The sequence below is a fragment of the Octopus sinensis genome, linkage group LG19, assembly GCF_006345805.1.
Source record: "Octopus sinensis linkage group LG19, ASM634580v1, whole genome shotgun sequence".
NCBI lineage: Eukaryota > Metazoa > Mollusca > Cephalopoda > Octopoda > Octopodidae > Octopus > Octopus sinensis.
Window position 1 is genome coordinate 14,220,504 of NC_043015.1, and position 26,007 is coordinate 14,246,510.

At 36.9% G+C, this 26,007-nt stretch overlaps 1 protein-coding gene across 3 annotated transcripts in view; it reads left to right on the forward strand.

Annotated features, from left to right (window-relative positions):
• The window catches only part of LOC115222109 (protein shank), a 151,059-nt gene that overhangs the window by 90,495 nt on the left and 34,557 nt on the right, over window positions 1-26,007 (forward strand). For all 3 annotated transcript variants that reach the window (XM_029792232.2, XM_036511233.1, XM_029792233.2), the window contains exons 12-13: window positions 2,747-2,854; window positions 9,712-9,811. In XM_029792232.2, the coding sequence (XP_029648092.1) occupies window positions 2,747-2,854; window positions 9,712-9,811 (208 nt within the window). The remainder of the gene's footprint in view (window positions 1-2,746; window positions 2,855-9,711; window positions 9,812-26,007) is intronic.

A 26,007-nucleotide genomic window follows, 5' to 3' on the forward strand; every position in this document is an offset into this window, starting at 1 on the left:
TGCATATCTTCTTGCTCTTTACATTCAGAGTTCAAATTCCGCTGAAGTCAACTTCGTCTTAGGGTCCCTAAAATGAGTACCAGTTGAAGACTGGGGATTGATGTAGTCAACTTACCCCTTCGCCTAAAATTGATGGCATTGTACCAAAATTTTAAACTATAATAATATTAATTATAAATATATATATTGTAATCATCATCATCATTTAATATCTGTGGTCCATAATACAGTTCTATATTTAAGAGATGCGGAATTATGTATGTATATATATATATATATATGTATATATATGTATATTTATATGTGTGTATGTATATTTATATGTGCATATATATAAGTATATATATGTATATTTATATGTGTGTATATATATGTATATTTATATGTGCATATATATATGTATATATATATTTATATGTGTATATATATATGTATGTATATATCACCCTTACCCTTGTAGCAGTTGACAATGGTGCTGATATGCCAGTCATTGGGTATGACTCCATTATGAACTACCTGGTTTACAATGCGAGTGACTAGGCCATAGCCCACATAACCAGCTGATGCTTAAAACAGCTGGTTATGTGGGCTATGGCCTTGTCACCTGCATTGTAAACCAGGTAGTTCATAATGGAGTCATACCCAATGACTGGCGTAGCAGCACCATTGTCAACTGCTACAAGGGTAAGGAAGATGCTCTAGATAGAAATAACTACAAGGGTATTAAACTGTTGGATCAGGTGATGAAGGTCACAGAGAGGGTCATAACCCATCTCATTAGGGAGAGAATTTGCTTAGATGAGATGCAGTTTGGTTTTGTGCCGGGTAGAAGCACCACTGGTGCTATATTCCTGGTCCGACAACTGCAGGAGAAGTACCTAGCTAAAGATAAACCCCTCTACATAGCTTTTGTGGACTTGGAGAAAGCCTTTGACAGGGTCCCCCGATCCCTTATCTGGTGGTCGATGCGGAAACTGGAGATTGATGAATGGCTAATAAGGGCTGTACAGGCCCTATACAGAGAGGCTGTCAGCAAGGTTAGGATTGGCAATGAATATAGTGAAGAATTCCGGGTAGAAGTAGGTGTACACCAAGGCTCAGCCCTCAGTCCCCTTTTATTCATCATAGTCCTCTAGGCAATAACAGAGGAATTCAAAACAGGTTGCCCCTGGGAGTTCCTCTATGCTGATGACCTGGCTCTCATAGCAGAATCACTACCGGAACTAGAAAAGAAATTTCGGGTGTGGAAGCAAGGGTTAGAATCAAAGGGCCTTAGAGTAAATGTAGCAAAGACCAAAGTTATAGTAAGCAGAAAGGCGAACTCAACACACACACACTCAGGCAGGTGGTCCTGCTCGATCTGTAGGAAAGGTGTAGGTAGAAACTCCATAAGATGTACCCAGTGTAAGCTATGGATGCATAAGTGGTGCAGCAACATCAAAGGGAAATTAACTGATAAGATAGCTTTCATGTGCGGCAGATGCACAGGGATAATAGACACCACAGATAGTCAGAAAACAGATTCACTCACACTCCAGGGGGAGAAACTAGAAGTAGTTGATAGTTTCCACTACTTGGGTGACCAAGTTAGTAGTGGAGGTGGATGCTCAGAGGGTGTCACCACTAGAATACGAATAGCCTGGGAAAAGTTTAGAAAGCTCCTACCCCTACTGGCAACAAAGGGTCTCTCGCTCAGAGTGAAAGGTAGATTGTATGATGCACATTAAAAACAAACAGTAATGGTTGTTAAGCCATAACAAGTTAAAGTGGTGAATGCTGGAGAAATTAGCTTTGGGAAGACAGGCAAAAGTAGATCTTGTCTTTAGGAAGGAAGTGGAAGGAAAGATAGATAGCTGTTGGTCACGTTTGAACAACGAGAGAGTCAAGGAGGAAGAGTGAGAGAGAGATAGGGAGACAGTGAAGGAGAGAGAAGAAGAATTAGAGAAAGGGTGGGAGAGAAAAACAGAAAGGAAGAAGAACAGGGGAGGGAGATAGAATAGAGATAGGTTGTAGAGTGCAAATAGAGATAGAATAGAGATAGGTTGTAGAGTGCAAATAGAGATAGAATAGAGATAGGTTGTAGAGATAAAACTTACTTGGAAATGGATGTGTGGTGTTTGATCACATAATAATATAAATAATATATATATATGCATATATATACATACATATATGTGCATACCTACATATATATGTATATATACATGCACATATGGATACACGACATCAAAAAAACGAGAACATAAAAAACAAAAACATGGAAAACAAACCTATTTTTCAAACAACAAAAGAAACAACTAGAGAAACGAGACAGGCAACATAAAGAACATTCCCTTCATCAGTTGTCCCCTGTTTTATCTACTCCACGTTTCGAACATAGGGATAAGATGCGACTTCATTAAAGCAGTTATTCCTGCAAAGCAAATTTTTAAAATTTGGGATTTGTGGAGGGTTAAAGTGGAGACAAAAACAGGACAGTGAGAACAAAGCAATAAAAACAAATGGTAACGGCTGTTCAGCCATAACGAGGTGAAGTGGTGGACAAAATTAGATTCTGTGCCCAATGTAGGACTTGAACGCACAACATTCACGTTATTAACATGACACTATTCAACAATTTTGTTGTTAAGTAATTTATTAGCTATGCTTACCTATTAAGTTTTAACATTACAGCATAAATTTCTGAGTATTTGCAATAAAATTGTATAATTCTTATAAATGATCCATTTTCATCAATTCCTTTTAGGACTTCATATGACTGATCATGATTACTATGATGGAAGACGAGAAAACTATGAAGAAAACTGGTACCCTTATTCTGTGGAAGAAACAAACTTAAATAGTCGCAGGAGAAGTAAATATTTTGATTTCTTTAATATTGTACATTTTACTTCAGTTTGCAAATATTGTTTGTTAGTTTAAGGTGGAGCTGTCTATATATGACAAGAAACAGAAAATAAAAAGCTTTCTTCTGTTTCTGTTTACATTTCCAGTTTCATTTCATGCTTTAAAGAGATTTACTGCTTTGTATTTCATTATATTTTAAAAGTATGAACCAATATGTCATTCAAATTTTGCTTTGTTGATTGTTTTGTGTTGTTAAACGAGTCATTCTCCTTGTCTCAGTCTACCTGATGAAAATATACATCACCTGCACTTTACAGCTGAGTGGCTACGAGGTGGTATTAAAAAGTTCCCAGACTAGTTCTGTAGATGGCAATACAAGGTTGTGTGTGCAGTGAGAGCTGGCAGTGACCTTCATGAGGCAGTGTGCCTGTTGAGGTCGCTGTGTTTATTTTGCAAGTGAAATTTGTGTTTTTGTGATCACATGTATGCTGTTGTTCATAATTTTGTCATGGTTGGAACAAAGTGCCAATGTGAAATTTTGCATTAAACTTGGAAAGTCTGCCACAGAGACATTGAGCATGCTTTGGCAAGCTTACAGCAGTTGCCACAATGGAAGAGCCCTTCATCTCCATGACCGAAGAAGGCATGACAGAGCTGCAGTTCAATCAATAACATGCTCGTCGTTTTTCTCAACATCCGCAGTATTGTGCATCAAAAGTTCATTTCAGGGAAGACATTCAGCGAAAGCAACCGGATCTTTGGAGCATGAAGAATTGGATCCTTCATGATGACAATGTACCCTGTCACCAAGCTCTCCTCAGTCATGAGTTTCTCGCTAAAAACAACATGGTATCACTTCCGTACATCTCTTCTCCAAGATGAAAAGGCAGCTCAAAGATCACTATTTTAACACTGTCGTTGAAATCCTGAGTGAATTGCAGAAGGTCCTTAACCTCATCATCATCATCATCATCGTTTAATGTCCACTTTCCATGCTAGCATGGGTTGGACGATTTGACTGAGGACTGGCGAACCAGATGGCTGCACCAGGCTCCAATCTTGATCCGGCAGAGTTTCTACTGCTGGATGCTCTTCCTAATGCCAACCACTCCGAGAGTGTAGTGGGTGCTTTTATGTGCCACCAGCATGAGGGCCAGTCAGGCGGTATTGGCGACGGCCACAACATTTTTTTTTTTACGTGTCGCCTGCATACCGGCACAAGTGCCAGTAAGGCGACGTTGGTAACAATCATGCTCGAATGGTGCTTTTACTTATGGAAAACGAATTCCAGGCCAGATTCAAAAAAGTGGCTGAAACTCTGGGGTCAGTGTGTTGCTGCGGAAGGTTACTATTTCGAAGGAGATAATGTTAAAACTTAAGTAAATAAGTTATTTTTAATTAAACATAACTAGACCTGGACCTTTTTGATACCATCTTGTATTTTCTTTAAGAATATTCAGTTGTAAAATTATTTGGAGGACAATGAAAATGCTTTGAACATCCTCCTGAAAAACTTCATCACCAAAACAAACAAGCATAGAAACAGTTTTGGACTGATTTGAAACATTACTTTTCCATTATTGGATTTGTTTGATTTGATTTATGTAGAAACATAATTAATAATAACAATAATTATCATAACTGTCTTGGTTTTGAGGTTAAGATTGTAAAAATTAACCTGGGTTTGCACGCGCTAAACAAATTTTGTTCCCGTGTTTATTATTGGCTCCATCAATATACAGATTATTATGAAAAGTGGATGTAATAACGTATTTATAAAAAGGAAAATTGTATCATGCAGTAACCAACACTCTGAAAAGTACAGGGGTCAATGAAATAAATCCCAATAAAATGTAAAATTCTAGGATTTTCACTACAACTGGGATCCCTTTAAAATAGATTGGCAGCGATTTTCTCAAGCCACCCCAGAAATTAAATTTGCAAGAGGGATATTTTACATAGACAAACTGAGCTTTCTATAAAACATATATGAAATTATTTCATCTCCACAGAGATTTGTGTTTGTTGTTATGATTCTTGATCAACACCAATTTTTGCACTGTGGAAAAGACAATTTTTTAATCATATTCTGAATCTGTTAAGAATGTGTAGTAAGTCCCATAACCTATTGTGTACTATAATGGCATCACTTGATGATTATATATTCTTATAGTGTATCTAGGGTGAGTGAGTCTAGTAATGCCTAGACAGCACAGAACATTGTGTACTCTGAGTCCATAGACAACTTATGTTGTTGTTTTTGCTGTTGTTGGTGGTGGCGGCAGTTGTCATGATGGTGGTGGTGGTGGTGGTGGTGGCGGCAGTGGTGGCACCAGGATAAAACACCATGGCCCCCTTTTATGTGTATGTAGGATAGGTTTAACATGCCACCTGGTTCTTTGGCAAAATTGTAAACATTTAAAACACTCCTCCATTGTGAAGGTGATGTAATATTTTGATGTTAAGCTTTTAACTGCATCTTTCTTTGCCTAATATCACTTTTTGCTAGTGAAATAGGTTCCCAGTGGAATCCCACCACCATATAGGACAGGGCCTATCCTGAAGAGTTACACTTCATGAAGCTACTTTGTCAACTGGCACATAGTCATATCCTCACCTCCCTTAGTTCATAACTGGCTGCCAGTGAACACAGAATTTTGAGAATTCTGCATGTGGCCACTGGCTTCCAGAGATCAAAGCATTGTTTAGAACTAACTCATTGGTCATGGCTGCCTCTTCCCATTGAAACTACTTCACAAATATCTGCATACTTTAGCCTGATCAGGACCTCAACTAAGGGCATGTCTTATTCCTCTCTGAAACCCAAATCTCTTATCAATTCTACTAAGTGTTGCTGCTACATATAGCAATGTTCTCTACCTACACATGGTTTCATTTAACAGTTAGAAAGATTGAGTTTAGTGTGCCTTTGCCATGGGCATGATGAATATTTAACACATTCATGGCTACATGTACCACTAGTGGTTCATCACAAACTTCACACAATCCCCATATGTACCACTGGTTATGCACCTATACTATAATGGAGAAAGCTGCTTATTAATTAGGTATGTAACAATTACTAAAAGTGCTAAAAGAAAGCAATAATTAAAGGGTTGACCATCTGGAAATATTTTTATAAATTCATGTTCTAAGAAATTCCCTATAATTTCGATTTCTCAAGTTTATTGAATTTTTTTTAACTTCAATTTCTCACAAATTTAAATATTCATTGCATTCACTGCATCCAATTCTTCAAAAATTTAAATATTCATTGCATTCACTGCATCCAATTCTTCAAAAATTTAAATATTCATTGCATTCACTGCATCCAATTCTTCAAAAATTTAATATTCATTGCATTCACTGCATCCAATTCTTCAAAAATTTAAATATTCATTTCATTCACTGCATCCAATTCTTCAAAAATTTAAATATTCATTTCATTCACTGCATCCAATTCTTCACAAATTTAAATATTCATTGCATTCACTGCATCCAATTCTTCAAAAATTTAAATATTCATTGCATTCACTGCATCCAATTCTTCAAAAATTTAAATATTCATTTCATTCACTGCATCCAATTCTTCAAAAATTTAAATATTCATTGCATTCACTGCATCCATTCTTCAAAAATTAAATATTCATTGCATTCACTGCATCCAATTCTTCAAAAATTTAAATATTCATTTCATTCACTGCATCCAATTCTTCAAAAATTTAAATATTCATTTCATTCACTGCATCCAATTCTTCAAAAATTTAAATATTCATTTCATTCACTGCATCCAATTCTTCAAAAATTTAAATATTCATTGCATTCACTGCATCCAATTCTTCAAAAATTTAAATATTCATTTCATTCACTGCATCCAATTCTTCAAAAATTTAAATATTCATTGCATTCACTGCATCCAATTCTTCAAAAATTTAAATATTCATTGCATTCACTGCAGAGTATTCCATTTTCATTTGCAAGGTCTCTCACTTTCTCTTTTAAGTTTAAATTTGCTATTTGGAAAATTGATAGTTTATACTATTAATGTATACATAATGTAAAAACGTTATTTATTGAATGAAAATTTTTTTAAATATTCATATAATTTTTGAACACGGGATAGCTTTGAGAAGAGCCTAGAGTACCAACAAGTACTCAAAACTTGCACCTTATTTACAGTTTCCAAATACTCTGTACCACTAAGCCAATATATAAACAAACAAGTTGCATGAGTGACTTCAACAGTAACACACACACACACACACATCAACACACACACTCACACTTACACATAGATACACACACACACAAATGAAAGGCAATGAATGCGTGTGCATGTGTGTGCTGTTCACTGACAAAACTTCAGGCTGCATCACTTTTAATTTTGAAGAGAAACTAATGGTTTTTGCGTGTTCTTGAATGGCTTACAAACATCTTCCACACTGCAATTGTTTTTGTTTCAGCACACAACTTCAGATCAAGTCACTTGCTATGCAAGTACATCTCCATAATTTTTTTAAATCACCTTGGACAAATGCCAGCAATGACCTTCTCAGGCTCTCCAATATTTTTATTTCTAAACAGAAGTAATTGGGGGCGGGGAGTGGGGTTGCAAAAAATTCCTAATTTCTCAAATTTTCATTTTTGTAGCATATAAATGTAATTGGGGGGAAAATATTGAAAAATATCAATACATGCAAGAGTGAAAAAGAAACGAGGAGGGTTGTCTTTGGATGTGCCGCAAATCATACTTAAATCACTCACTTTTCCCTCTGAAAATATTAACAATTTAAAAATTTTTACCAAAGATGCTCTTTCCATGGTTTTGAAGTGCCGAAAAAAAATTAGCCAAAATAGGTCTGGAGTGAGATGATGAGGGAGCGGGTTGTTAAAAAAAAGAGTTTTCAAAACTTTTTCATATAAAGATGCTCCCCCTGTCCATCCTCCATCGTTTCGAAGGCTGTGGTTTAAAAACAAAAATGGGGAAAATTCCCAAAAACATTTTCCCCACAAATTTCTTTATAATCGTAATCTATGCTGTTTGACAGGGATTTGTATAAAATTTCATTAAAAGATACCCATCTTCCTGAAAGTTATAAGGGGAAAAGTCAGATTGTGTGAATTTTCTGAAACTCCTCTATCCACCCCCTTGCAAAAATTCTTTCTCATAAATCCCTATATACTCTGAAGCCACAACATCTAAGCAGTATTTATAGAAAATTTTGCTAAAAAGTATCCATTTTCTAGATGTTATGAGGCAACAAAGTTGGGGGCATATACATCTGTAGTAATGCCCATTTATTTGTAAGATTTTTTTTATTTCATGTTTATTTCATTCATTGTTTGCAATATTCTCTCTCTCTCCCCCTCTCTCTTTCTCTCTCTCTCTCTCTCTCACACACACACACACTGCAAAGCTTACAGATGGGCTGCTGAATTGAAATCTCTATGTTGCTTTGAGGGAAAGGTAAAACTTGACAAACTGCTTCTCCCTCTGTTGTTGGACTACCATGATGTTTGTTTAACCCTTTAGTGTTTAATCCGGCCCAAATATTCTATATGTTTTATATTCAAACTGGCGATATCTAACCTCTCACACCTAACCTACATTGACATTCTAAAAATAAACAATCACATCATTGAAACCCCAAAGCTATAAGATAATGCTTTATTAATTCAAAACAATTTGAGTAAAAAAATATTACATTTAACTGAGTAATCTGAATACTAAAGGGTTAAAAAAGAGAGATTATGACTTTGATAAAATAATGAAAGCAATATTTACTAAGCAAGTGAGCACTATTATACAAATAAATAATTTGACGTGAAATATGAAAATTATTACAATTGGGAATCAAATGTGAAAATATTACCAAGGAACTAGTTTTCATAATTTGAGAAAATATTTTATTCTGTATTTTTGACATGGTTTCAAGGATATTTAAATAACATGAGTGCTAAATATTAAAGTTTACTTATGAAATATTGTAAAAATACAAAATAAATTACATTTCATTGTAATTAAATGATATGCTGTGTGACTAGAATTACATGGCATCATCTTTAAGTTCCAGTAATAGGTTGTGGCAGTTAATGTGTTAATACATCATATATATGCACTTTGTGGTCTCAGTATGACTACTCTGATTATATAAGAAAATTTTACTTTGTATATTGATTCCTCTTTGAAAAGACTGACAAATCAGTTTTACTCTTAGGCAATAGTGTAAGACCACTTTTTTAACTGATTAACCCTTTCACTGTGAAATTAAATTTAATAGTTATTCCAGTAAGGATATTAAATGTCTATCCAAAGTAGAACTGGTATTTTCCATGAGTCAGGTTGCTTCAATAAACTCAACATGTCTCAACAGAAAACAGCTTCAAGCAAGACATTCACAACAAAAGATAGATTGGTATATAAAACCACTTTCCACAGATAAGCACTCTCCACTGTAAAAGGTTTAACCCTTTAACATTCAAATTAATCTGTCAAATGTAATCCTTATTTATTCAATTCACATTATTTTGAATTAATCATCCATTATCTCATATCTTTTATACTTCAATGAAGTGATTGCTCTATTCTCTGAATGACATTGTAGGCTAGATGTGAGAAACCAGATCTGGCCAGTTTACACATAAAACAAGTAGTATGTTTGGGCTGGATATGGCCAGTTTGAACATAAAACAAGTAGAATATTTGGGGCGGATATGGCCTGTTTAAATGATAAAGAGTTAATTTTACTCTTTATTGCTTTCAGTTCTAACATTAACCTTATTAAGACCCAAATATATCTCCATAAGAACTTGAATTCTGCACTCCACTATTCGATTCATTTCATTGGCTTTGTTTTGTTTCAGCCTGTTCCCTTGGTGATCTTGATGCTGACACTGAGTATTTTCAACGGAAAACTATAAAACAACGAGCTTTGTTTAATCACTTGGGAAGGCATTTTATCAAGTAAGTAGCTAATTTTATTACCTCTGAAGTATTTATTTACTTAATTGTGTGTCTATGCTATAAAACAAGATTTTAATTATTCTATTAAGGAAACATTTTATCAAACAAGTAACTAATTTTATTGGACAACCTATGAATTTACTAGTCAACTCAAGCCCAAAATGACTATTTTCACTCCTATTCATTAGATAAATTATCTCTATGGTAGTGTGTGTGTGTGTGTGTGTGTGTGTGTGTGCACATGTGTGTTTACATATGTATATATATATATATTTATTTATTCTTAAAAAGAATGGTGTTGACAGTGACTTCAAAGTGTTGGCCAGCTAAGCCAGTGTCAGACTGCAATCCAACAATGGCTTAGCTAGCCAAAACTTCGAAGTCACTCTCAACAACGTTCTTGTTTAAGAATGATGAATATTTACTCTACAACAATATAGAGTAATCAATCAGATTTATGTAAAATTGTTTTTTGATAACTGAATGTAAAAGCAAACATTGATATATATATAGAGGGCGTCAAAATAAATCAACATTACATTTTCTTATCTTTGGAAACAAATTAAATGGAAAATACGTGAAGAAAATTCTGGAAGATTGTTATTAAAAGTATCACAATGGGAAGTTATTTCACCTATATATATTAGTAATCATGTAAAATATAGTGTTGAGAGGTTCTTATCACACTGTTATAGCTTCTTCCTAGTGTGTATAAGTTTACAATTAAGCTTCTTTTTTTTTTTTTCTTCATAGAATAGCTCAACATTCATGTAGTTACTCTTCTGTATCAATAAATACATGCTAAGATGAGTGGATGATAGTGACGAAGGCCTGTGGCCAGTTCTGAGGTCACCCCTGGAGGCTGTCATTGAGATCAAATGTGGATTTGTCATGAAAACAAACTGACCCAAATTTGATGAATAAATCTCAAAAACTAAAAACACTGTTTTAGTTTTTCCTGAGATAGTCAATGTGGATGGTTTTTATGGTTGGATGCCTTTCCTAATGCCAACCACTCCACAGAGTTTACTGGGTGTTTTTAATGTGGTACCATAACCAGTGCTTTTTATATGGCACCAGCTACCACACAAATGCTTTTTATGTGACATCTTGGTTTGAGGATCTCAATTCTGTTGTGGTGGGTAAATTGACATGATATGAAAGTTCTTAAAGCATAACTGAAATCAGCTCCCAAAAGGTAGAAAAGATAGATACCTTTCATGTAAAAAAAAAGTTCTTTTTTTGCCAAATGCAGCTCAGTGTTGTCAGTATGATTTGATTAGCTGACTGTTATTCTTATCTAAAAATGTCTTTCATTCATTCATTTTTTTCATGTCCCATTCTATTGTGGACCTTTCTGTTGACACAAGCTAGGGAGGAGAACATTTTTTTCATTCTATTCTTGTTTTTATTTAGAAACCTCTCCCTATGACATTAAAATATTTTATTTCTAGTGAGATTGTTACTGAGAGTGTGGGAATTCTTTTATAGGTTTTTCTAGACTTACTGGAGTGTATATCATTTCACACAAGCCAAGTTTCATTATTGTTTGCAGAGCGTAATCTTTGTTGTTTTGCTGTAAATAACAGCTATAACTAAATTATTTAGGTTTATAACAGTTATTGGCAGTAAAATAACAAAGAATATACTCCATAAATAATAATGTTTTCTTATTTAGTCACAAGGCCAGCAGATTTTTGGGTGGGGTAATAGTTGATATCATCAACCCCCATACTTGACAGGTACTTTATTTTATGGACCTGAGAGAATGAAAGACAAAGCTAATCTGAGTTGGAATTGAACTCAAAATGTGAAGAGCTAAAATGAATGCCATAAAGCAATTTTGTCTGATGCTTTAATGATACTGCCTGTTCAGTAAATAATAATAGTTTCTACTGTAGAAACAAGGCCTGAATTTTGGCGGGAGGGAAACCAGTCAATTACATCCATTCTAGCACTCAATTGCTACTTTATTTTACCAAAAAACTGAAAGGCAAAGTATACCTTGGCAGTATTTGAACTCAGAATGTAAATCTGAAACAAATGCCATTAAGCACTTTGTCTGATGTACTAACAATTCTGCCAGCTTGCCACTTTAGTTAACAATAATTCAAAATAAATGAAATTATATGTGCTCCCCTCAGTTTGTTGTTATTTCTCTGATGAATTCTAACAAATTATTCATGGAAGAAAATAAATAGAATCCTGTTCACAAATTATCTACAGGGGATTTAAAATTTAAAAACATTTACAAAATTTACTTATGTTTATACATTTATATATACCTACATTTATTCAAGTCTATACATTCATTTATACCTACATTAAATATGAGGACTTAAATTTTACAATAATTTCTATTATACTGAATTTAAACTAATCCAAGTAGAATTTTTCCTGCATTATTCAATTATTAGCATATCTGTGTCGTCAAAAATGCTGACAGTTTTATTGGTAATAGGAAATGGCACATCAACACAATGGGAGAAACCATTGATGAGTTTCAGCAATATACAAGGGGATGCTGAAAAGTTCCTGGCTGTGGGTAAAAGAAAATTCAGGAGGATCAGTTTAATTAGGATTTTATTCAATGTATTCCGTTCTCAGATTCGCACACTTATTGCAACAGTCCTTCAGTTAGTTGTAAGCTCTGTAAAACAACGAGGAAGGTTGAGCCTCCACACATGCCTTTCGTGTTACCCTTGAAGCTAGGAAATTTTCAGCATCCACCTCATGTATGTATTCACAGAACTGAAGCACTTGAAGAATCAGATATGGTTGTAATGTCTCAGTTGAAAATATTGTCTACATAATGCATGTGTGTGTACACATACGCACACACACACGTGTGTGTATATATATATATTTATATATATATGCATGCATATATATGGAGGTCTTCTTTCAGTTTCATACATATATAAATATGTATGAGTGTGTGTGTATAATATATATATATATATATAAGGAAAATAAGACAAGGTAGAAAATGCTAAAATAATTTTATCATGAAGAACATTTTAGTACCGGTTTCAGCCTTTGCGACTTTTTCAACTTAGAGAGTAAAGCATGAAAAGCAATTAAATTGTGGAAAAATTAAATGAAATGTTTTTTAAAAATATCTCTGTAGTTTTCAAATGCAAGGGACATTTTCCATTTTTCTGTCTGTCTCTGTCTCTCTTTTTTAATCTTGTGGGTTCTTGGTAGTTAGCAGCAACTAGTTTGATATGGATTCTTGTCTTTGATTGTTTAAGCAGCAGTATTAGTAGAGAAAGGAGGTGGCAAAGAAGAAGAAGAAGGAAGAAGGGAAAGAACAATAAAAATGTGGGAGTGGTATGACAGTAGCAGGATGTTGGTGGAGTCCTCTTAAATGGTCAAGTGACGTAAAAGTGAACCGTTGTGGTTGTAATAGTAGTGATTGGAATTGTTCAAATTAATTAATGTGAAATGACTGGTTTGAATATATCATTTTCAATATTTGCATGGGTGTTATTCTAAGGCCCTGGTGATAGTGTCATTTGTGGTGGATGCATTCAAAAGGGATTTATATTTTGTAATAAAGAATGACTCTTTACTAATGCGCTGACTACAGGTTTGTCGTCCCTGAATTGATAAAAGAGAAAAATTCTGAAGCTGGGTAGTTTATTATTGGCACAAATGTCGATGTGTTCGCTGAATGCTATTTTACTGTTTTTCAGAATTTTGATCTGGGATCTGTACAGAGCCATCCTTTGATATACACTGATTTTGGCTTGGCCTACATATTGCTCTCAACACCCAGAGCAGGTTAATACATATATCAGGTTTTCCAAAGCAAATGTGAAATTGCTTTTCACTGTGAAACGTTGACCTGGTTTGAAAGCGAACTCTAATTCCTCAATTAGGTTGACGCACATACTGCAGTTAGGTCTTCCACATTTTTTTACTCACGGCTTCAGTGTTGTTATTGAGCACATTCGGACTTGTGCTAGGAGACTTTTCATAGATTTGCGGTGTCTTTTACTCTTTATGATGGTGTGCATTTGGAGGATTAAATTCATTCTGGGGTCGTTTTTAGTAGGGGAACGTTTTGGAGGATGGTGTCTAAGGTTTCATTGATCAGAGAGTTGTATGTGGAGATGCTTGTGTGTGGAAATGTAAGTATGTATATATGTATATATATATATATATATATGTATGTGGAGGCGCAATGGCCCAGTGGTCAGGGCAGCGGACTCGCGGTCGTAGGATCGCGGTTTCGATTCCCAGACCGGGCGTTGTGAGTGTTTATTGAGCGAAAACACCTAAAAAGCTCCACGAGGCTCCGGCAGGGATGGTGGTGATCCCTGCTGTACTCTTTCACCACAACTTTCTCTCACTCTTACTTTCTGTTTCTGTTGTACCTGTATTTCAAAGGGCCGGCCTTGACACTCTCTGTGTCACGCTGAATATCCCCGCGAACTACGTTAAGGGTACACGTGTCTGTGGAGTGCTCAGCCACTTACACGTTAATTTCACGAGCATGCTGTTCCGTTGATCAGATCAACCGGAACCCTCGTTGTTGTAACCGACAGAGTGCTTCCTATGTATATATATATATATGTATGTGTGTGTGTGTGTCTACAGGACAACCTGCTGAGGACTACTGACCAGATCTGTGGATGGTGCAAAGTCCTCTCTCAACCCAAAATAATGTGATGGTGGAACAATGTTGTCGACTGGGATATTAGAGCAAAGAAACAGGCTTGGAAGGATTGGAAGAACGGTGGTAGCTGGGGATTATATCAGACTGCCAGAAAGAAAGCTAGGAGACAGGTTTATTTAGCCAGAGGGGAAGCAGATAAGAAAAAATTTGCCATGGTTCTGTGCCTTGAGGACCAAAGACTTGAGGTATTTTGTGTTGCAAGACAGTGTGTGAGAGAGAATCATGATGTGGTAAGAGAGAAATATGACTGCAGGGATGATGGTTCACTTGCTGATGGCCTTGCTCTAATTGCTGAGTCACTATCAGAACTAGAGAAGTTTCAGATGTGGAAGCAAGGATTAGAATTGAAGGGCCTTAGAGTCAACCTAGCTAAAACCAAAGTCCCAATAAGTAGGAAGGCAAACAAACCATAAATCATTTCAGGTAGATGACTCTGCTCGATCTGTAGAAAAGGATAGGTAGAAACTCTATAAGATATACCCAGTGTAAGCTATGGACACATAAGAGGTGCAGCAATATCAAAGGAAGGCTAACTGGGACGATAGTTTTTGTATGTGGCAGATGTTCAGGAGCAATAAACACTGAAAATATGCAGAGAACAACTTCCGCCACATTCCAGGGAGAAAAACTAGAAGTAGTTGACAGCTTCTATTACCTAGGTGACCAAATCAGTAGTGGGAGTGGGTGTGCTGAAATTGTAACTGCTAGAGTAAGAATAGCCTGGGCAAAGTTCAGAGAGCTCTTGCCTCTGCTGGTGACAAAAGGCCTCTCGCTCAGAGTAAAAGGTAGACTGTATGACGTATGTATATGAACAGCCATGCTACATGGCAGTGAAACATGGGCTGTGACTGCTGAGGACATGCATAGGCTCACAAGGAATGAAGCCAGTATGCTCCAGTGGATATGTAATGTCAGTGTACATACTCGACAGGGTAAGTATCATGAGGGAAAAGTTGGACCTAAGAAGTATCAGATGTGGTGTGCAAGAGAGACGACTGTGCTGGTATGGTCATGTGGTGAGAATGGATGAGGACAGCTGTGTGAAAAAGTTCCACACCCTAGTGGTTGAGGAAACCTGTGGAAGAGGTAGACCCAGGAAGACCTGGAATGAGGTGGTGAAGCATGACCTTCGAACATTGGGCCTCACCAAGGCAATGACTAGTGACTGGGACCTTGGAAATATGCTGTGCTTGAGAAGACTCGGCAAGCCCAAGTGAGACCATAACCTCATGGCCTATGCCAAGGGTGTAACCAGCCCACTTATGTGTACCTTTCCTTCATTGGGCACTAAACTCTGCTTGCGAAGACCTGTTGATGCAAGTGAAATCAAAATCAATTTGATGACTGGCATCCATGCAAGTGGAGCGCTAAGAGTACCATACAAGTATGATTGTTGCCAGAGCAACAAACTGGCCTCTGTGCTAGTGGCACGTAAAAAGCACCATTCAAGTATGATTGTTACCTGCGTCGCCTTACTGGTACTTGTGCTGGTGGCATGTGAAAAAACATTCAAGCGAGGTCGTTGCCAGTGCCGCTGGACTGGCTCCTGTGCAGGTGGCACATAAAAAGCACCATTTGAGCATGGCTATTGCCAGTACTGCCTGACTGGCCTTCATGCTGGTGGCACGTAAAAGCACTCACTACACTCTCAGAGTGGTTGGCGTTAGGAAGGGCATCCAGCTGTAGTAACTCTGCCAGATCAGATTGGAGTCTGATGCAGCCATCTGGTTCACCAGACCTCAGTCAAATCTTCCAACCCATGCCAGCGTGGAAAGCAGACGTTAAACGATGATGACGATGATGATATGTGAACAATATATTCAAAACAAGGGTTGGATATTTAATTTCATTTATATACTTATATATGTGTATTTGAAACAGATAAACCAAAACTTTGCAGTCTGTTTTGAATAGAATACCAGATTTTTCAGAACAAAACCTTTTTATTACAGTTCATCTGCATTTAGCATCTCTGACTTTCACTCACTCAAGGCCCATTTGTTGTTTTACTCTTCTGATTGACAAAACATGTATTGCGTTTTATTATATCAAAGATTTTTACGTCTTAATCTATATTTTCTTTATTAAGTTGTGAATCTAATACTTTGAAAACATATACTTCATCTCAGAGGAAGGATTAAAGATCCAATTTCACATTTCTGTTAGTAATACTTGCATTTCTCTCATAAGTAAAATAATTAACGAAGTGGTATTTTGATCTCAACAAGTGTCCCAAATACAGCAACAAAATTCCGAAAAGTATTTCAAATACCTGAGTCATTAGCCACCATATTGGTTAGTCTCAAAGTTTACATCTATACTAAATCCCATGACAATCTCTTTCTCTTTAAAACAGATAAAGTGGCTCAGCTAATTCTCTTGATTCTGAGTATCAAAAGTATCAATTCTTTTCTAAGACTTTTGCTTCCCAACCACATGGTTCCAGGTTCAGCCCCACTGTGTAACACTTTGAGCATGTGTCTTCAACTATAGCCTCGAGCTGACCAAAGCTTTGTGAATGGATTTGGTGGATGGGAACTGAAAGAAGCCTGTTGTGTGTGTGTGCACGTGTGTGCGCGCGCATGTGTGTATCTTTGTGTCCATATTTGTCCCCTACCACTGCTTGACAACCAGTGTTAGTGTGGTTATGGCCCCATAACTTAATTTGGCAAAAGAGATTTATAGAATAAGTACTAGGCTTTAAAAAATAAGTCCTGGGGCTGATTTGTTCAACTAAAACTCTTAAAGGTGGTGCTCCAGTGTGGCCACAGTCAAATGACTGAAACAAGTAAAAGATAAAACATAATAGCTAAAAAGTCTACAAATTTTCAGAGAGGGAAGAGTCAATTATATCAACATGGGTAAATTACTGGTACTTATTTTAATGTTTCCTGGAAGGGTAAAGGACAAAATCAACCTGAGCAGGATTTCCATTCAAAATATAAAAGATAAAGTCTACTTACCACAAGATATTTTGTCTGCTGCTCTATGGATGGTAACCCTAAGACCCTGTTTCTCAACCATTTCTTTTTTTTTGTTTTTTATGTATGGACCCCTTTTTCCTTTTACTTGTTTAAGTCATTAAACTCCAGACATGGTGGGGCACTGCCCTGAAGAATTTTTAGTCAAATGTACCAACCCCAGCACTTATTTCTTTTAAAGCCTGGTACTTATTCTATCAGTCTGTTTTGCCAAACTGCTAAGTTATGGGGATGTAAGCGCACCACACCAGTTGTCTAGTGGTGGAGAAGGGGTAAACACAGACACAAAGACACACATACATATGTATACATATATATGATGGGCTTCTTTCAGTTTCTGTCTACCAAATTTACTCACAAGGCCTGAGGCTATAGCTGAAGACAATTGCCCAAGGTGCCATACAGCAGGACTGAACCTTGAACTATGGGGTTGGGAAGCAAACTTCTTGATTTCTATTTTATTATTGTGAAACCCCATAGCTATTCAATGTCTAAAAACAAGTTTTAGTGATATTTCTTTTAAAGTTCCTACTTTTACACAACAAATCCAGCTGCAACACAAAGGACGAACTGAGAGCTAGGATCATCAGGGCCTTCAGGGGCCTAAAATGGGAGATAGTGACGAAGGCCTGTGGCCAGTTCTGAGGTTGCCTAGAGGTGGGCATTGAGGCCACAGATGGATTTGATGAGTGAGATTGAGAGAACATGTCAGGAAGACAAACTGACCCAGATTTGAGGATGTGAACAGTATTCATTCACATAAAAACCAAACCAAAACAGACTATGGAACCTAGTGCTGTCCCTGGGCTTACCAGTTGCTGTCAAGCCATCTAACCCATGCCAGCGTGGAAAACAGACATTAAGTGATGTTGATGGTGTTTTCAAATTTTAGCTCCAAAGTATATAAAAAATTTAGTGTAATCATTTTAACTAGTTTATCTAACCCATTTCACCTACATTTAGGTTCTACATTAGATTTATATTCATAAAGATTAGATATTTTTTGTGAAAATTTATTAAGAATTGGCATATTTATTACAAAGTTGTAGTTACTCATGCACTATCTAGCCACCAAGAGACAGTATTATTATCACTGAAATCACACACATAATAGCAAAAAGTGCTATATTATAGGAGGAAGTGCATCACCCAATTAACAAATTCGTACCTGTTGTAGAGAAACAAAATCAAAATTAGTCCAGCAAGTTAACTCTTTGAGAAAACAGGTTTCTGTTCTTGGATTGCTGAACCTGATTACTTCTGTTTTGTCCCCTTATAAGGCCCCAACAATAGTCTACCATCATATTTATATTCCACCAACCCTGGTATCTTTTAACCATAGATTAACTGTCCTGTTTCCTTTTTCATATTCATATTACATTCTAGTTTCTGGAAGAGAAAGAGTAACTTATTCACCAGGTCTCAATACTCTCAAATTTGCCATTGTTCAAAACATTTTCCACAACTTCTATGAATGCTACCCAGGCACTTTTCACTAGTAAATCATTAGCATAACTGAAGGGTTGGGAAGGGGTGGTCCACCCTAGGCAATTATTTTTGTGGAGTTGGCACTTTTGGGTATGTTGTATAGGCTTGGGGGCTCAAGGGTGAGGGATGTGGTGAACTCAAAGGCTGTCCTGACAATACACACTGTAGTTAAATCACTGAAGTAAATTCATAACTATGTTATACTTTATTTAGGTTCTTATCTTAGATCCATCAAAGATAGCTACCTACGAGCAAGAAATTTCCCCCCAAATATTCAAGTCACCTATTTTAAGCAAAGCTTTAATAGATTGCTTTCATCAAGTCTAATTTGATATGAAATGCTAGGAACAAAGTGTTTTCTGGTTTTATTAGGAGTATCTTTTATCTTTTTCTTGCTTGAAACAATATCAGATTTTCCTGTGATGCAATCAGCTTGGTGCGCTTTTAATCAGGTGTCAGAAGATGTGGCACCCACCAAGCTGAGACCTTCATCTTGTATAGTTCCTTGTGTAGAATATTCTCAACTCTCTCACAGAATACACTAATAGCATTGGCTATTTGATTTATAGTCAGTCACCTGTCATCCATCACCATGTGGTGAACATGATCAATGTTTTCCTTGGTGGTGGCAGTTGCAGAATGTCCAGACCTAAGGTCATCTTCAAGACTCTCCCTTCTCCTCCTAAATTCAGTGACCCACTTTTGCATTGTTAATAGAGCTGGAGCATCACCCCCTGATGTAGCAACTATGTCCATCGGGGACTAAACCAATTTTTGTGCAGTTACTTAAATAACCACTGATGCCAAATTTTGTCCATTTTCAAGTGAAGTCAAGACTAGTTACTTTTTAAGTGTTCTTTGAACAGTCAGGTGTGAGTTTACATGGAAAGAAACAATGTAATTATTAATAAGAAGAGTTGAAATTAATTGAAATTAATGCATGCAAGATTTCACTAATGTAGCATCACTCCTTCCTAGTCAGCTTATGAACTTTTCTGTTCACCTGTGTATGTGTGTATGTTTGTGTCCCTTTGTCTAGATATTGTGTCATTGTTATAAATGAATATTATTCATTTCAATTATTGTGTGAAAATATGTCTGGCTATAGGGAAATATTACCTTGCTTGGAAACAAGTAAAGGTTAGTAACTGGCAGGGCATCCAGCTATAGAAAACCCACCTCTATAAATTTTGTTTGACCCATGCAAACAGGGAAATGTGAACATTGAAATGTTATTGTGGATGATGATGATGATATATGACATATCAGATAGCAATGTGAATTTCATTCAGACAGACTGTACAGATAAGACGAGAATGTGATTATATATTTATATGTTTTACACCACAATTTCTGGACAATAATATCATTAGTTACAGAATTCCAGCAAGTTAATTATTGGTTCAGTGCATTTCTAAAAGCAAGAGGGTCAAGAGAGTGTCAGCACTTCCATTTTTTTTTTTTTTTGGTCTCTCATCAGTATTTATAACCCTTTGTCAATATACATTGATGAATCACACACACATACATACAGGAGTAGGTATGGCAGTGTAGTTAAGAAGTTTGCTTCACTACCACATGGCTCTGGTTTCAGTTCAGATGTGTGGTACCTTGGGCAAGTGCCTTGTGAATGAATTTGGGAGATGAAAACTGTACAAAGCCCATCATACACACGTGTGTGTGTGTGCGTAGTACACATGAGAATATGTTTGTTCTATGATTTGGTAGTCCAGTGGCATCACTTGGTGTTCTGCCTGATGTGCTTTTACAGCCAAACTCCTGCTTCAAATGCCTTTTACGTTAAAATGTACAAGAACACGTTAAAAATAACATCAAGAAAGGCATTTGGCATTAGGAAGAGCATCCAGCTGTAGAAACCGTGCCAGATCAGACTGGAACTTGGAGCAGCTCATCAGCTCCAATCAAACCATCTAACCCATGCCAGCATGGAGAGCAGACGTTAAATGATGGTGATGATGACCATGATGTATACATCTTTATGTGTTTGTTTATGGCTTGGATTATAACCCCTTATATACACTAAATATTCATCATCATAAATCTGCTTTTCCATGCTTAACAGGTTTTCTGATGCAACGTATTATGGCTCCATGCCCTTCCAGTCACCATCCCTTATGCCTTTTAGTCACTTCTTATGTTGGTTCCAATGGGTCAGGACGCAGCCGAGGTTGAGCATCACATAGGTGCTGCCAGATCTGCATTCGTGCGCCTCCAGCGGTGCCTGTGGGAGAGAAGAGAGATCTCCTCGGTGACCAAAGGGCAAATCTACCAGGCCGTCATTCGTACTATCCTCCTCTATGGTTGTGAAACATGGCCTATGAGGGTAGTCGATCAGCGAAGGCTGGAGGTGTTCGACAATGACTGTCTCCGCCGCATTGATCAGGATCCTACAGCCGGTCTTCATCGTCACCTGAATCTCCAGCCCCTCCCTTCAGTGCTTCTACAACAGCACTTAAGGTGATTCGGTCATGCGGCCCGGCGTCCAGAGGGTGAGCTGATTCACGATGTCCTCCTTCCACCTCCACTTCCCAACTGGTGCAAACGCACAGGCGGGCAGTTGAAAACCTGGGCAACGACGATAAAGGAGGAACTCTCTGAAGTCTCAGGTCCGCAAGTGGTTGGTCTGCGCAGATGGCTTGCTATCTCCAGTGACCTCGCACAGGACTGTCGAGCGTGGGCCGCCATGGATCATGATACCGTCAGGACCTTAGAAGAAGCCGGCTCAACCTGCCCTGGGTGAACGCTGTCACAAGTACAAGTAAGTACTTCTTATGACAAATACAGACATGGTATGCCTATTCTAAAACCAAGATGTACATCATATATCTCCCTCTTTACCCCTCTAGATACTGATATTTCCCATCGTATGCATACCCACTCACTACATTAACCTTTACTTACACCTCACACTCTTATGAGAGCATCCACTCTCTCATCCCCTCCCATGATCCACCTGCCCTGTCCTCTCTTATGCTCACTTTGTTCCCTGAGAGTTTGTTCTAGCACCCTATTACTATCTTACTTTGTAGTAGAAAAGTGAAAACTGTGCAGAAGCCCATGGTATGTGTGTATGTGCAAGCTTGGCTGTATAGGCACAGGCGTGGTTGTGTAGTTAAACAGCTTGCTTCCCAGCCATCTGGTGTAGGATATAGTCCCATTGCACAGCACTTTGGGCAAGTACCATCTCTATTATAGCCCTGGGCTGACCAATATTTTATATCCTTCAGCCATATATTTCCTCTATAGCAAGACATTTGTTCTTGTCCTTCTATCATACTTTAGCCTTTCAACACCTGGCTTACAACCACCCACCTCTGCCTTCCTCTCCCAAATACTTCCTTAAGTTGTGAGAACTTTTTCCGTTTTCTTTTTACTCTGTCTTTTCTTTCATACAAGTTTCATAGCAACCACACTAGTGGCCATGGCACTAAAAACACGCCCATTGCATTCTGCAAAGTGGTTGGTGTTAGGAAGGCCATCCAGCTGTAGATACCATGCCAAAGATGACATTGCGGCTTACCCAACACAGTCCCGGCAGCTTGCTGGTTCCCTGTCAAACATTCCTACTCATGACAACATGGAAAACAGACATCCAATAATGATGATGATGATATATATAAATATGTATGTTTATATATGTATGTGTGTGTGTGTATATATATATATATATATATATATATAGATTCTTAAAATTAAATATGTGTGTGTATGTGTATATATACATACATACATCATCATCATCGTTAAACGATGATGATGATGATGGTGATGATGTATGTATGTATATATACACATACACACATATATTTAATTTTAAGAATCTTTTAGAAAAATAGGCAGTTGTATAATTGTGACTAGAAAGGATATATCAAAGTAAACAGTATTCTAGAGTCATTAGGAGTGGCTGTGTGGTAAGTAGCTTGCTTACCAGCTGCATGGTTCCAGGTTCAGTTCCACTGTGTGGCACCTTGGGCAAGTGTCTTCTACTATAGCCTCGGGCTAACCAAAGCCTTGTGAGTGGATTTGGTAGACGGAAACTGAAAGAAGCCCATCATATATATGTGTGTGCATGTCTGTGTTTGTCCCCCAACATCGCTTGACAACCGATGCTGGTGCATTTATGTCCCTGTAACTTAGCAGTTCAGCAAAAGAGACTGATAGCGTAAGTGCTAGGCATATAAAGAATAAGTCCTGGGTTTGATTTGCTCGAATACAGGCAGTGCCCCGACACGGCCACAGTCAAATGACAAACAAGTAAAAGAATAAAAGAATATATATGTAAACACACACACACACACACATGCATATATGCACACACACAAACAGTGAGTGAATAAACAAAAGTATCACTCAACACTTTTGATTGTGTCCTCACCTTTTCTAAGCAAGGTACAATTTCCACATGACTAAACATTTTTCATGGAGGACTAGAAGCATACAAACCTCATTTGTATGTCAGTGATACACATTTACAACCATCACACCAAGGTAAGGGTACACTCAAACACAAAAACACACTCACTCATAAACACAACAGACTTTGTTCCTGTTTCTGTCAATCGAATCCACTCACAGGATATTGGTCAGCCCAGGGCTATAATAGAGATGGTACTTGCCCAAAGTGCTGTGCAATGGGACTATATCCTACACCAGATGGCTGGGAAGCAAGCTGTTTAACTACACAACCACGCCTGTGCCTATACAGCCAAGCTTGCACATACACACATACCATGGGCTTCTGCACAGTTTCACTTTTCTACCTCAAATTTCTATCATAAAGTAATGTTCAGTCCTAGGATGTAATAAAAACACTTGTCCAATGTGAAACAGTGGTATTGAATTTAGAGTGGCATTCTTTGTCTTTTACTTATTTCAGTCATTTGACTGTGGCCATGCTGGGGCACTGCCTTGAAGGCTTTTAGTCAAACAAATCAACCCTAGGAATTACGTTTTTTTTAAGCCCAGTATTTTATCAGTCTCTTTTGCTAAACTACCAAGTTACAGAGACGTAAACACACCAATACCAGCTGTCAAGCAGTGGTGAAGAACAAACAGACACAAAGAGATACACACACACATACATATATATATATATATATATATATATATCATCATCATAGATTGGTAGCCACTACACACATTTTTTTCTCTCCTTGTTTTTTTCTGTCTCCGTTTCTGTAGAAGAGCGTAGGCTCAAAACATAAAAGACTTTTTCAATTCCTGAGCATTATACTAATACATCTGTTTGTTTTCTACACCACCTGTCTTCGTCTTTTGTTTCTTTCGTGAACTCTCCCTATATATATAAATATATACGACAGACTTCTTCCAATTTCTGTCTACCAAATCCACTCACAAGGCTTTGGTTGGCCCAAAGCTACTGTAAAAAGCATTTGCCCAAGGTGTCACACTGGGACTGAACCCAGAACCATGTGGTTGGGAAGCAAACTACTTACCACATAGCCATGCCTAAACACAAATTACCACTCTATATTTGATAACAAAAAATGTATGACTAAAGATAAGATACTTTTTATTTATTTATTTATTTAACTCTGATTACTTTATTCATGAGAACGAAATATTTGGTGGGGAGGTGGGAGCAAAATGAGTAACTTCTGATTTTTACTTTCCCCCTACCTGTTTGAAATCATTACGTCACAAGTATTTCATCATCATTTTGTATTGCTACATCATATTTAGAAGTGAAACTTGGTCAGCAAAGTTGTTGAAGTTGAGGGTTCCAAAACAGTCTGGTGACAGGTCCTCTTTTTTCAAGAAATTCTTCAACTTTGACCTAGTTGTAACTGAGGTTGCTAATAAGATATTTAGATAATTTTTGGTGTTTAACAATCAATATTCTTTTCCCTGTTGGATTCCAAGTCATTTTTGTCCTACATCAATGTCTAATTTGATCATTTTCAAGTTTCAAAAAAAAAAAATGATGTCTAAAATGGAGTAAAATGAGTAATAACTAATTTCGGTAATTTCTTTCTTTTACTGCATGGTGTATAAATCAGGGACATGCTGCCAAGGTAGGCAGTGCCTACCTTGAATAAAGTAGATTGATAGCAACATTTTCCTCTCATGGCAAAATATGCACCTAATTCAATAAACTTATAAAGGTTAGTCTGATTGCTCTGCATAAGATGCAAAATATATTTTTTTTTTGTAGATTAGGCTGGCATAATTTGCTCCTGCCTTCCAATCTCAGTATTCAAACTACGCACAGTACTGCTGTGGTACATGTGCCACCTTACACACCTACAACATTTTCTTTACAGGCTATAAAGGCAGTAAATTGCCTTCAACTCAGTCGTGCGCCTGTGTTTCACTTATTTTTTTGTCGTTTTATTACATAAAGCTCACCAACTGCCTACCCTGAATAATTACTGGTGGCATGTGCCTGGTGTAAATAGATCATGAAGAGGACACTCCAGCAGATTGTGAAGAAGTTATAGAGAATTTTTTATTTAGTCAAGTTTCATCAATTTTATATTATGTGCCATTTTTCCCTCATTCTCTTTCATTTGACCTCTATATTTGAATCTAAAATTTTTTTTTTTTTTGGCATTCCTGACCTTTCTGATGTCTAAGGATGAATATTGATGTGTTTGAGACTGTTTTCTGGAGGATTGAAGAGGCAAATTTACATTATCTTGTCTTACTCATTTTGCCCCAGCGAAATTTGTCTTTTATATGCTCAAAGAGAACGATAATTTTCTTAAATAGTGATCAAATTACGTTATAATGCTTTTAATACATTTAGGGAAGGCCATTTGCTTAGCTGATATAGTTTTTGGGAGGTAGTGAACATTTGTAAAAAATATGTTTTGTCTCGGTCAAACATGCAATAAAACACCTCATTTTGCCCCCACCCCTATACGTTGCTGAACTGATTTTCTGTCCAATTTCAAGTGGTACTAAATATGAATAAAACCGAATTTTAATTCGAATTATTTTGAAATTTAATTCGAAATATTTTGAAATTTTAGTATAAATATGCGAAAAATGTAATGAAT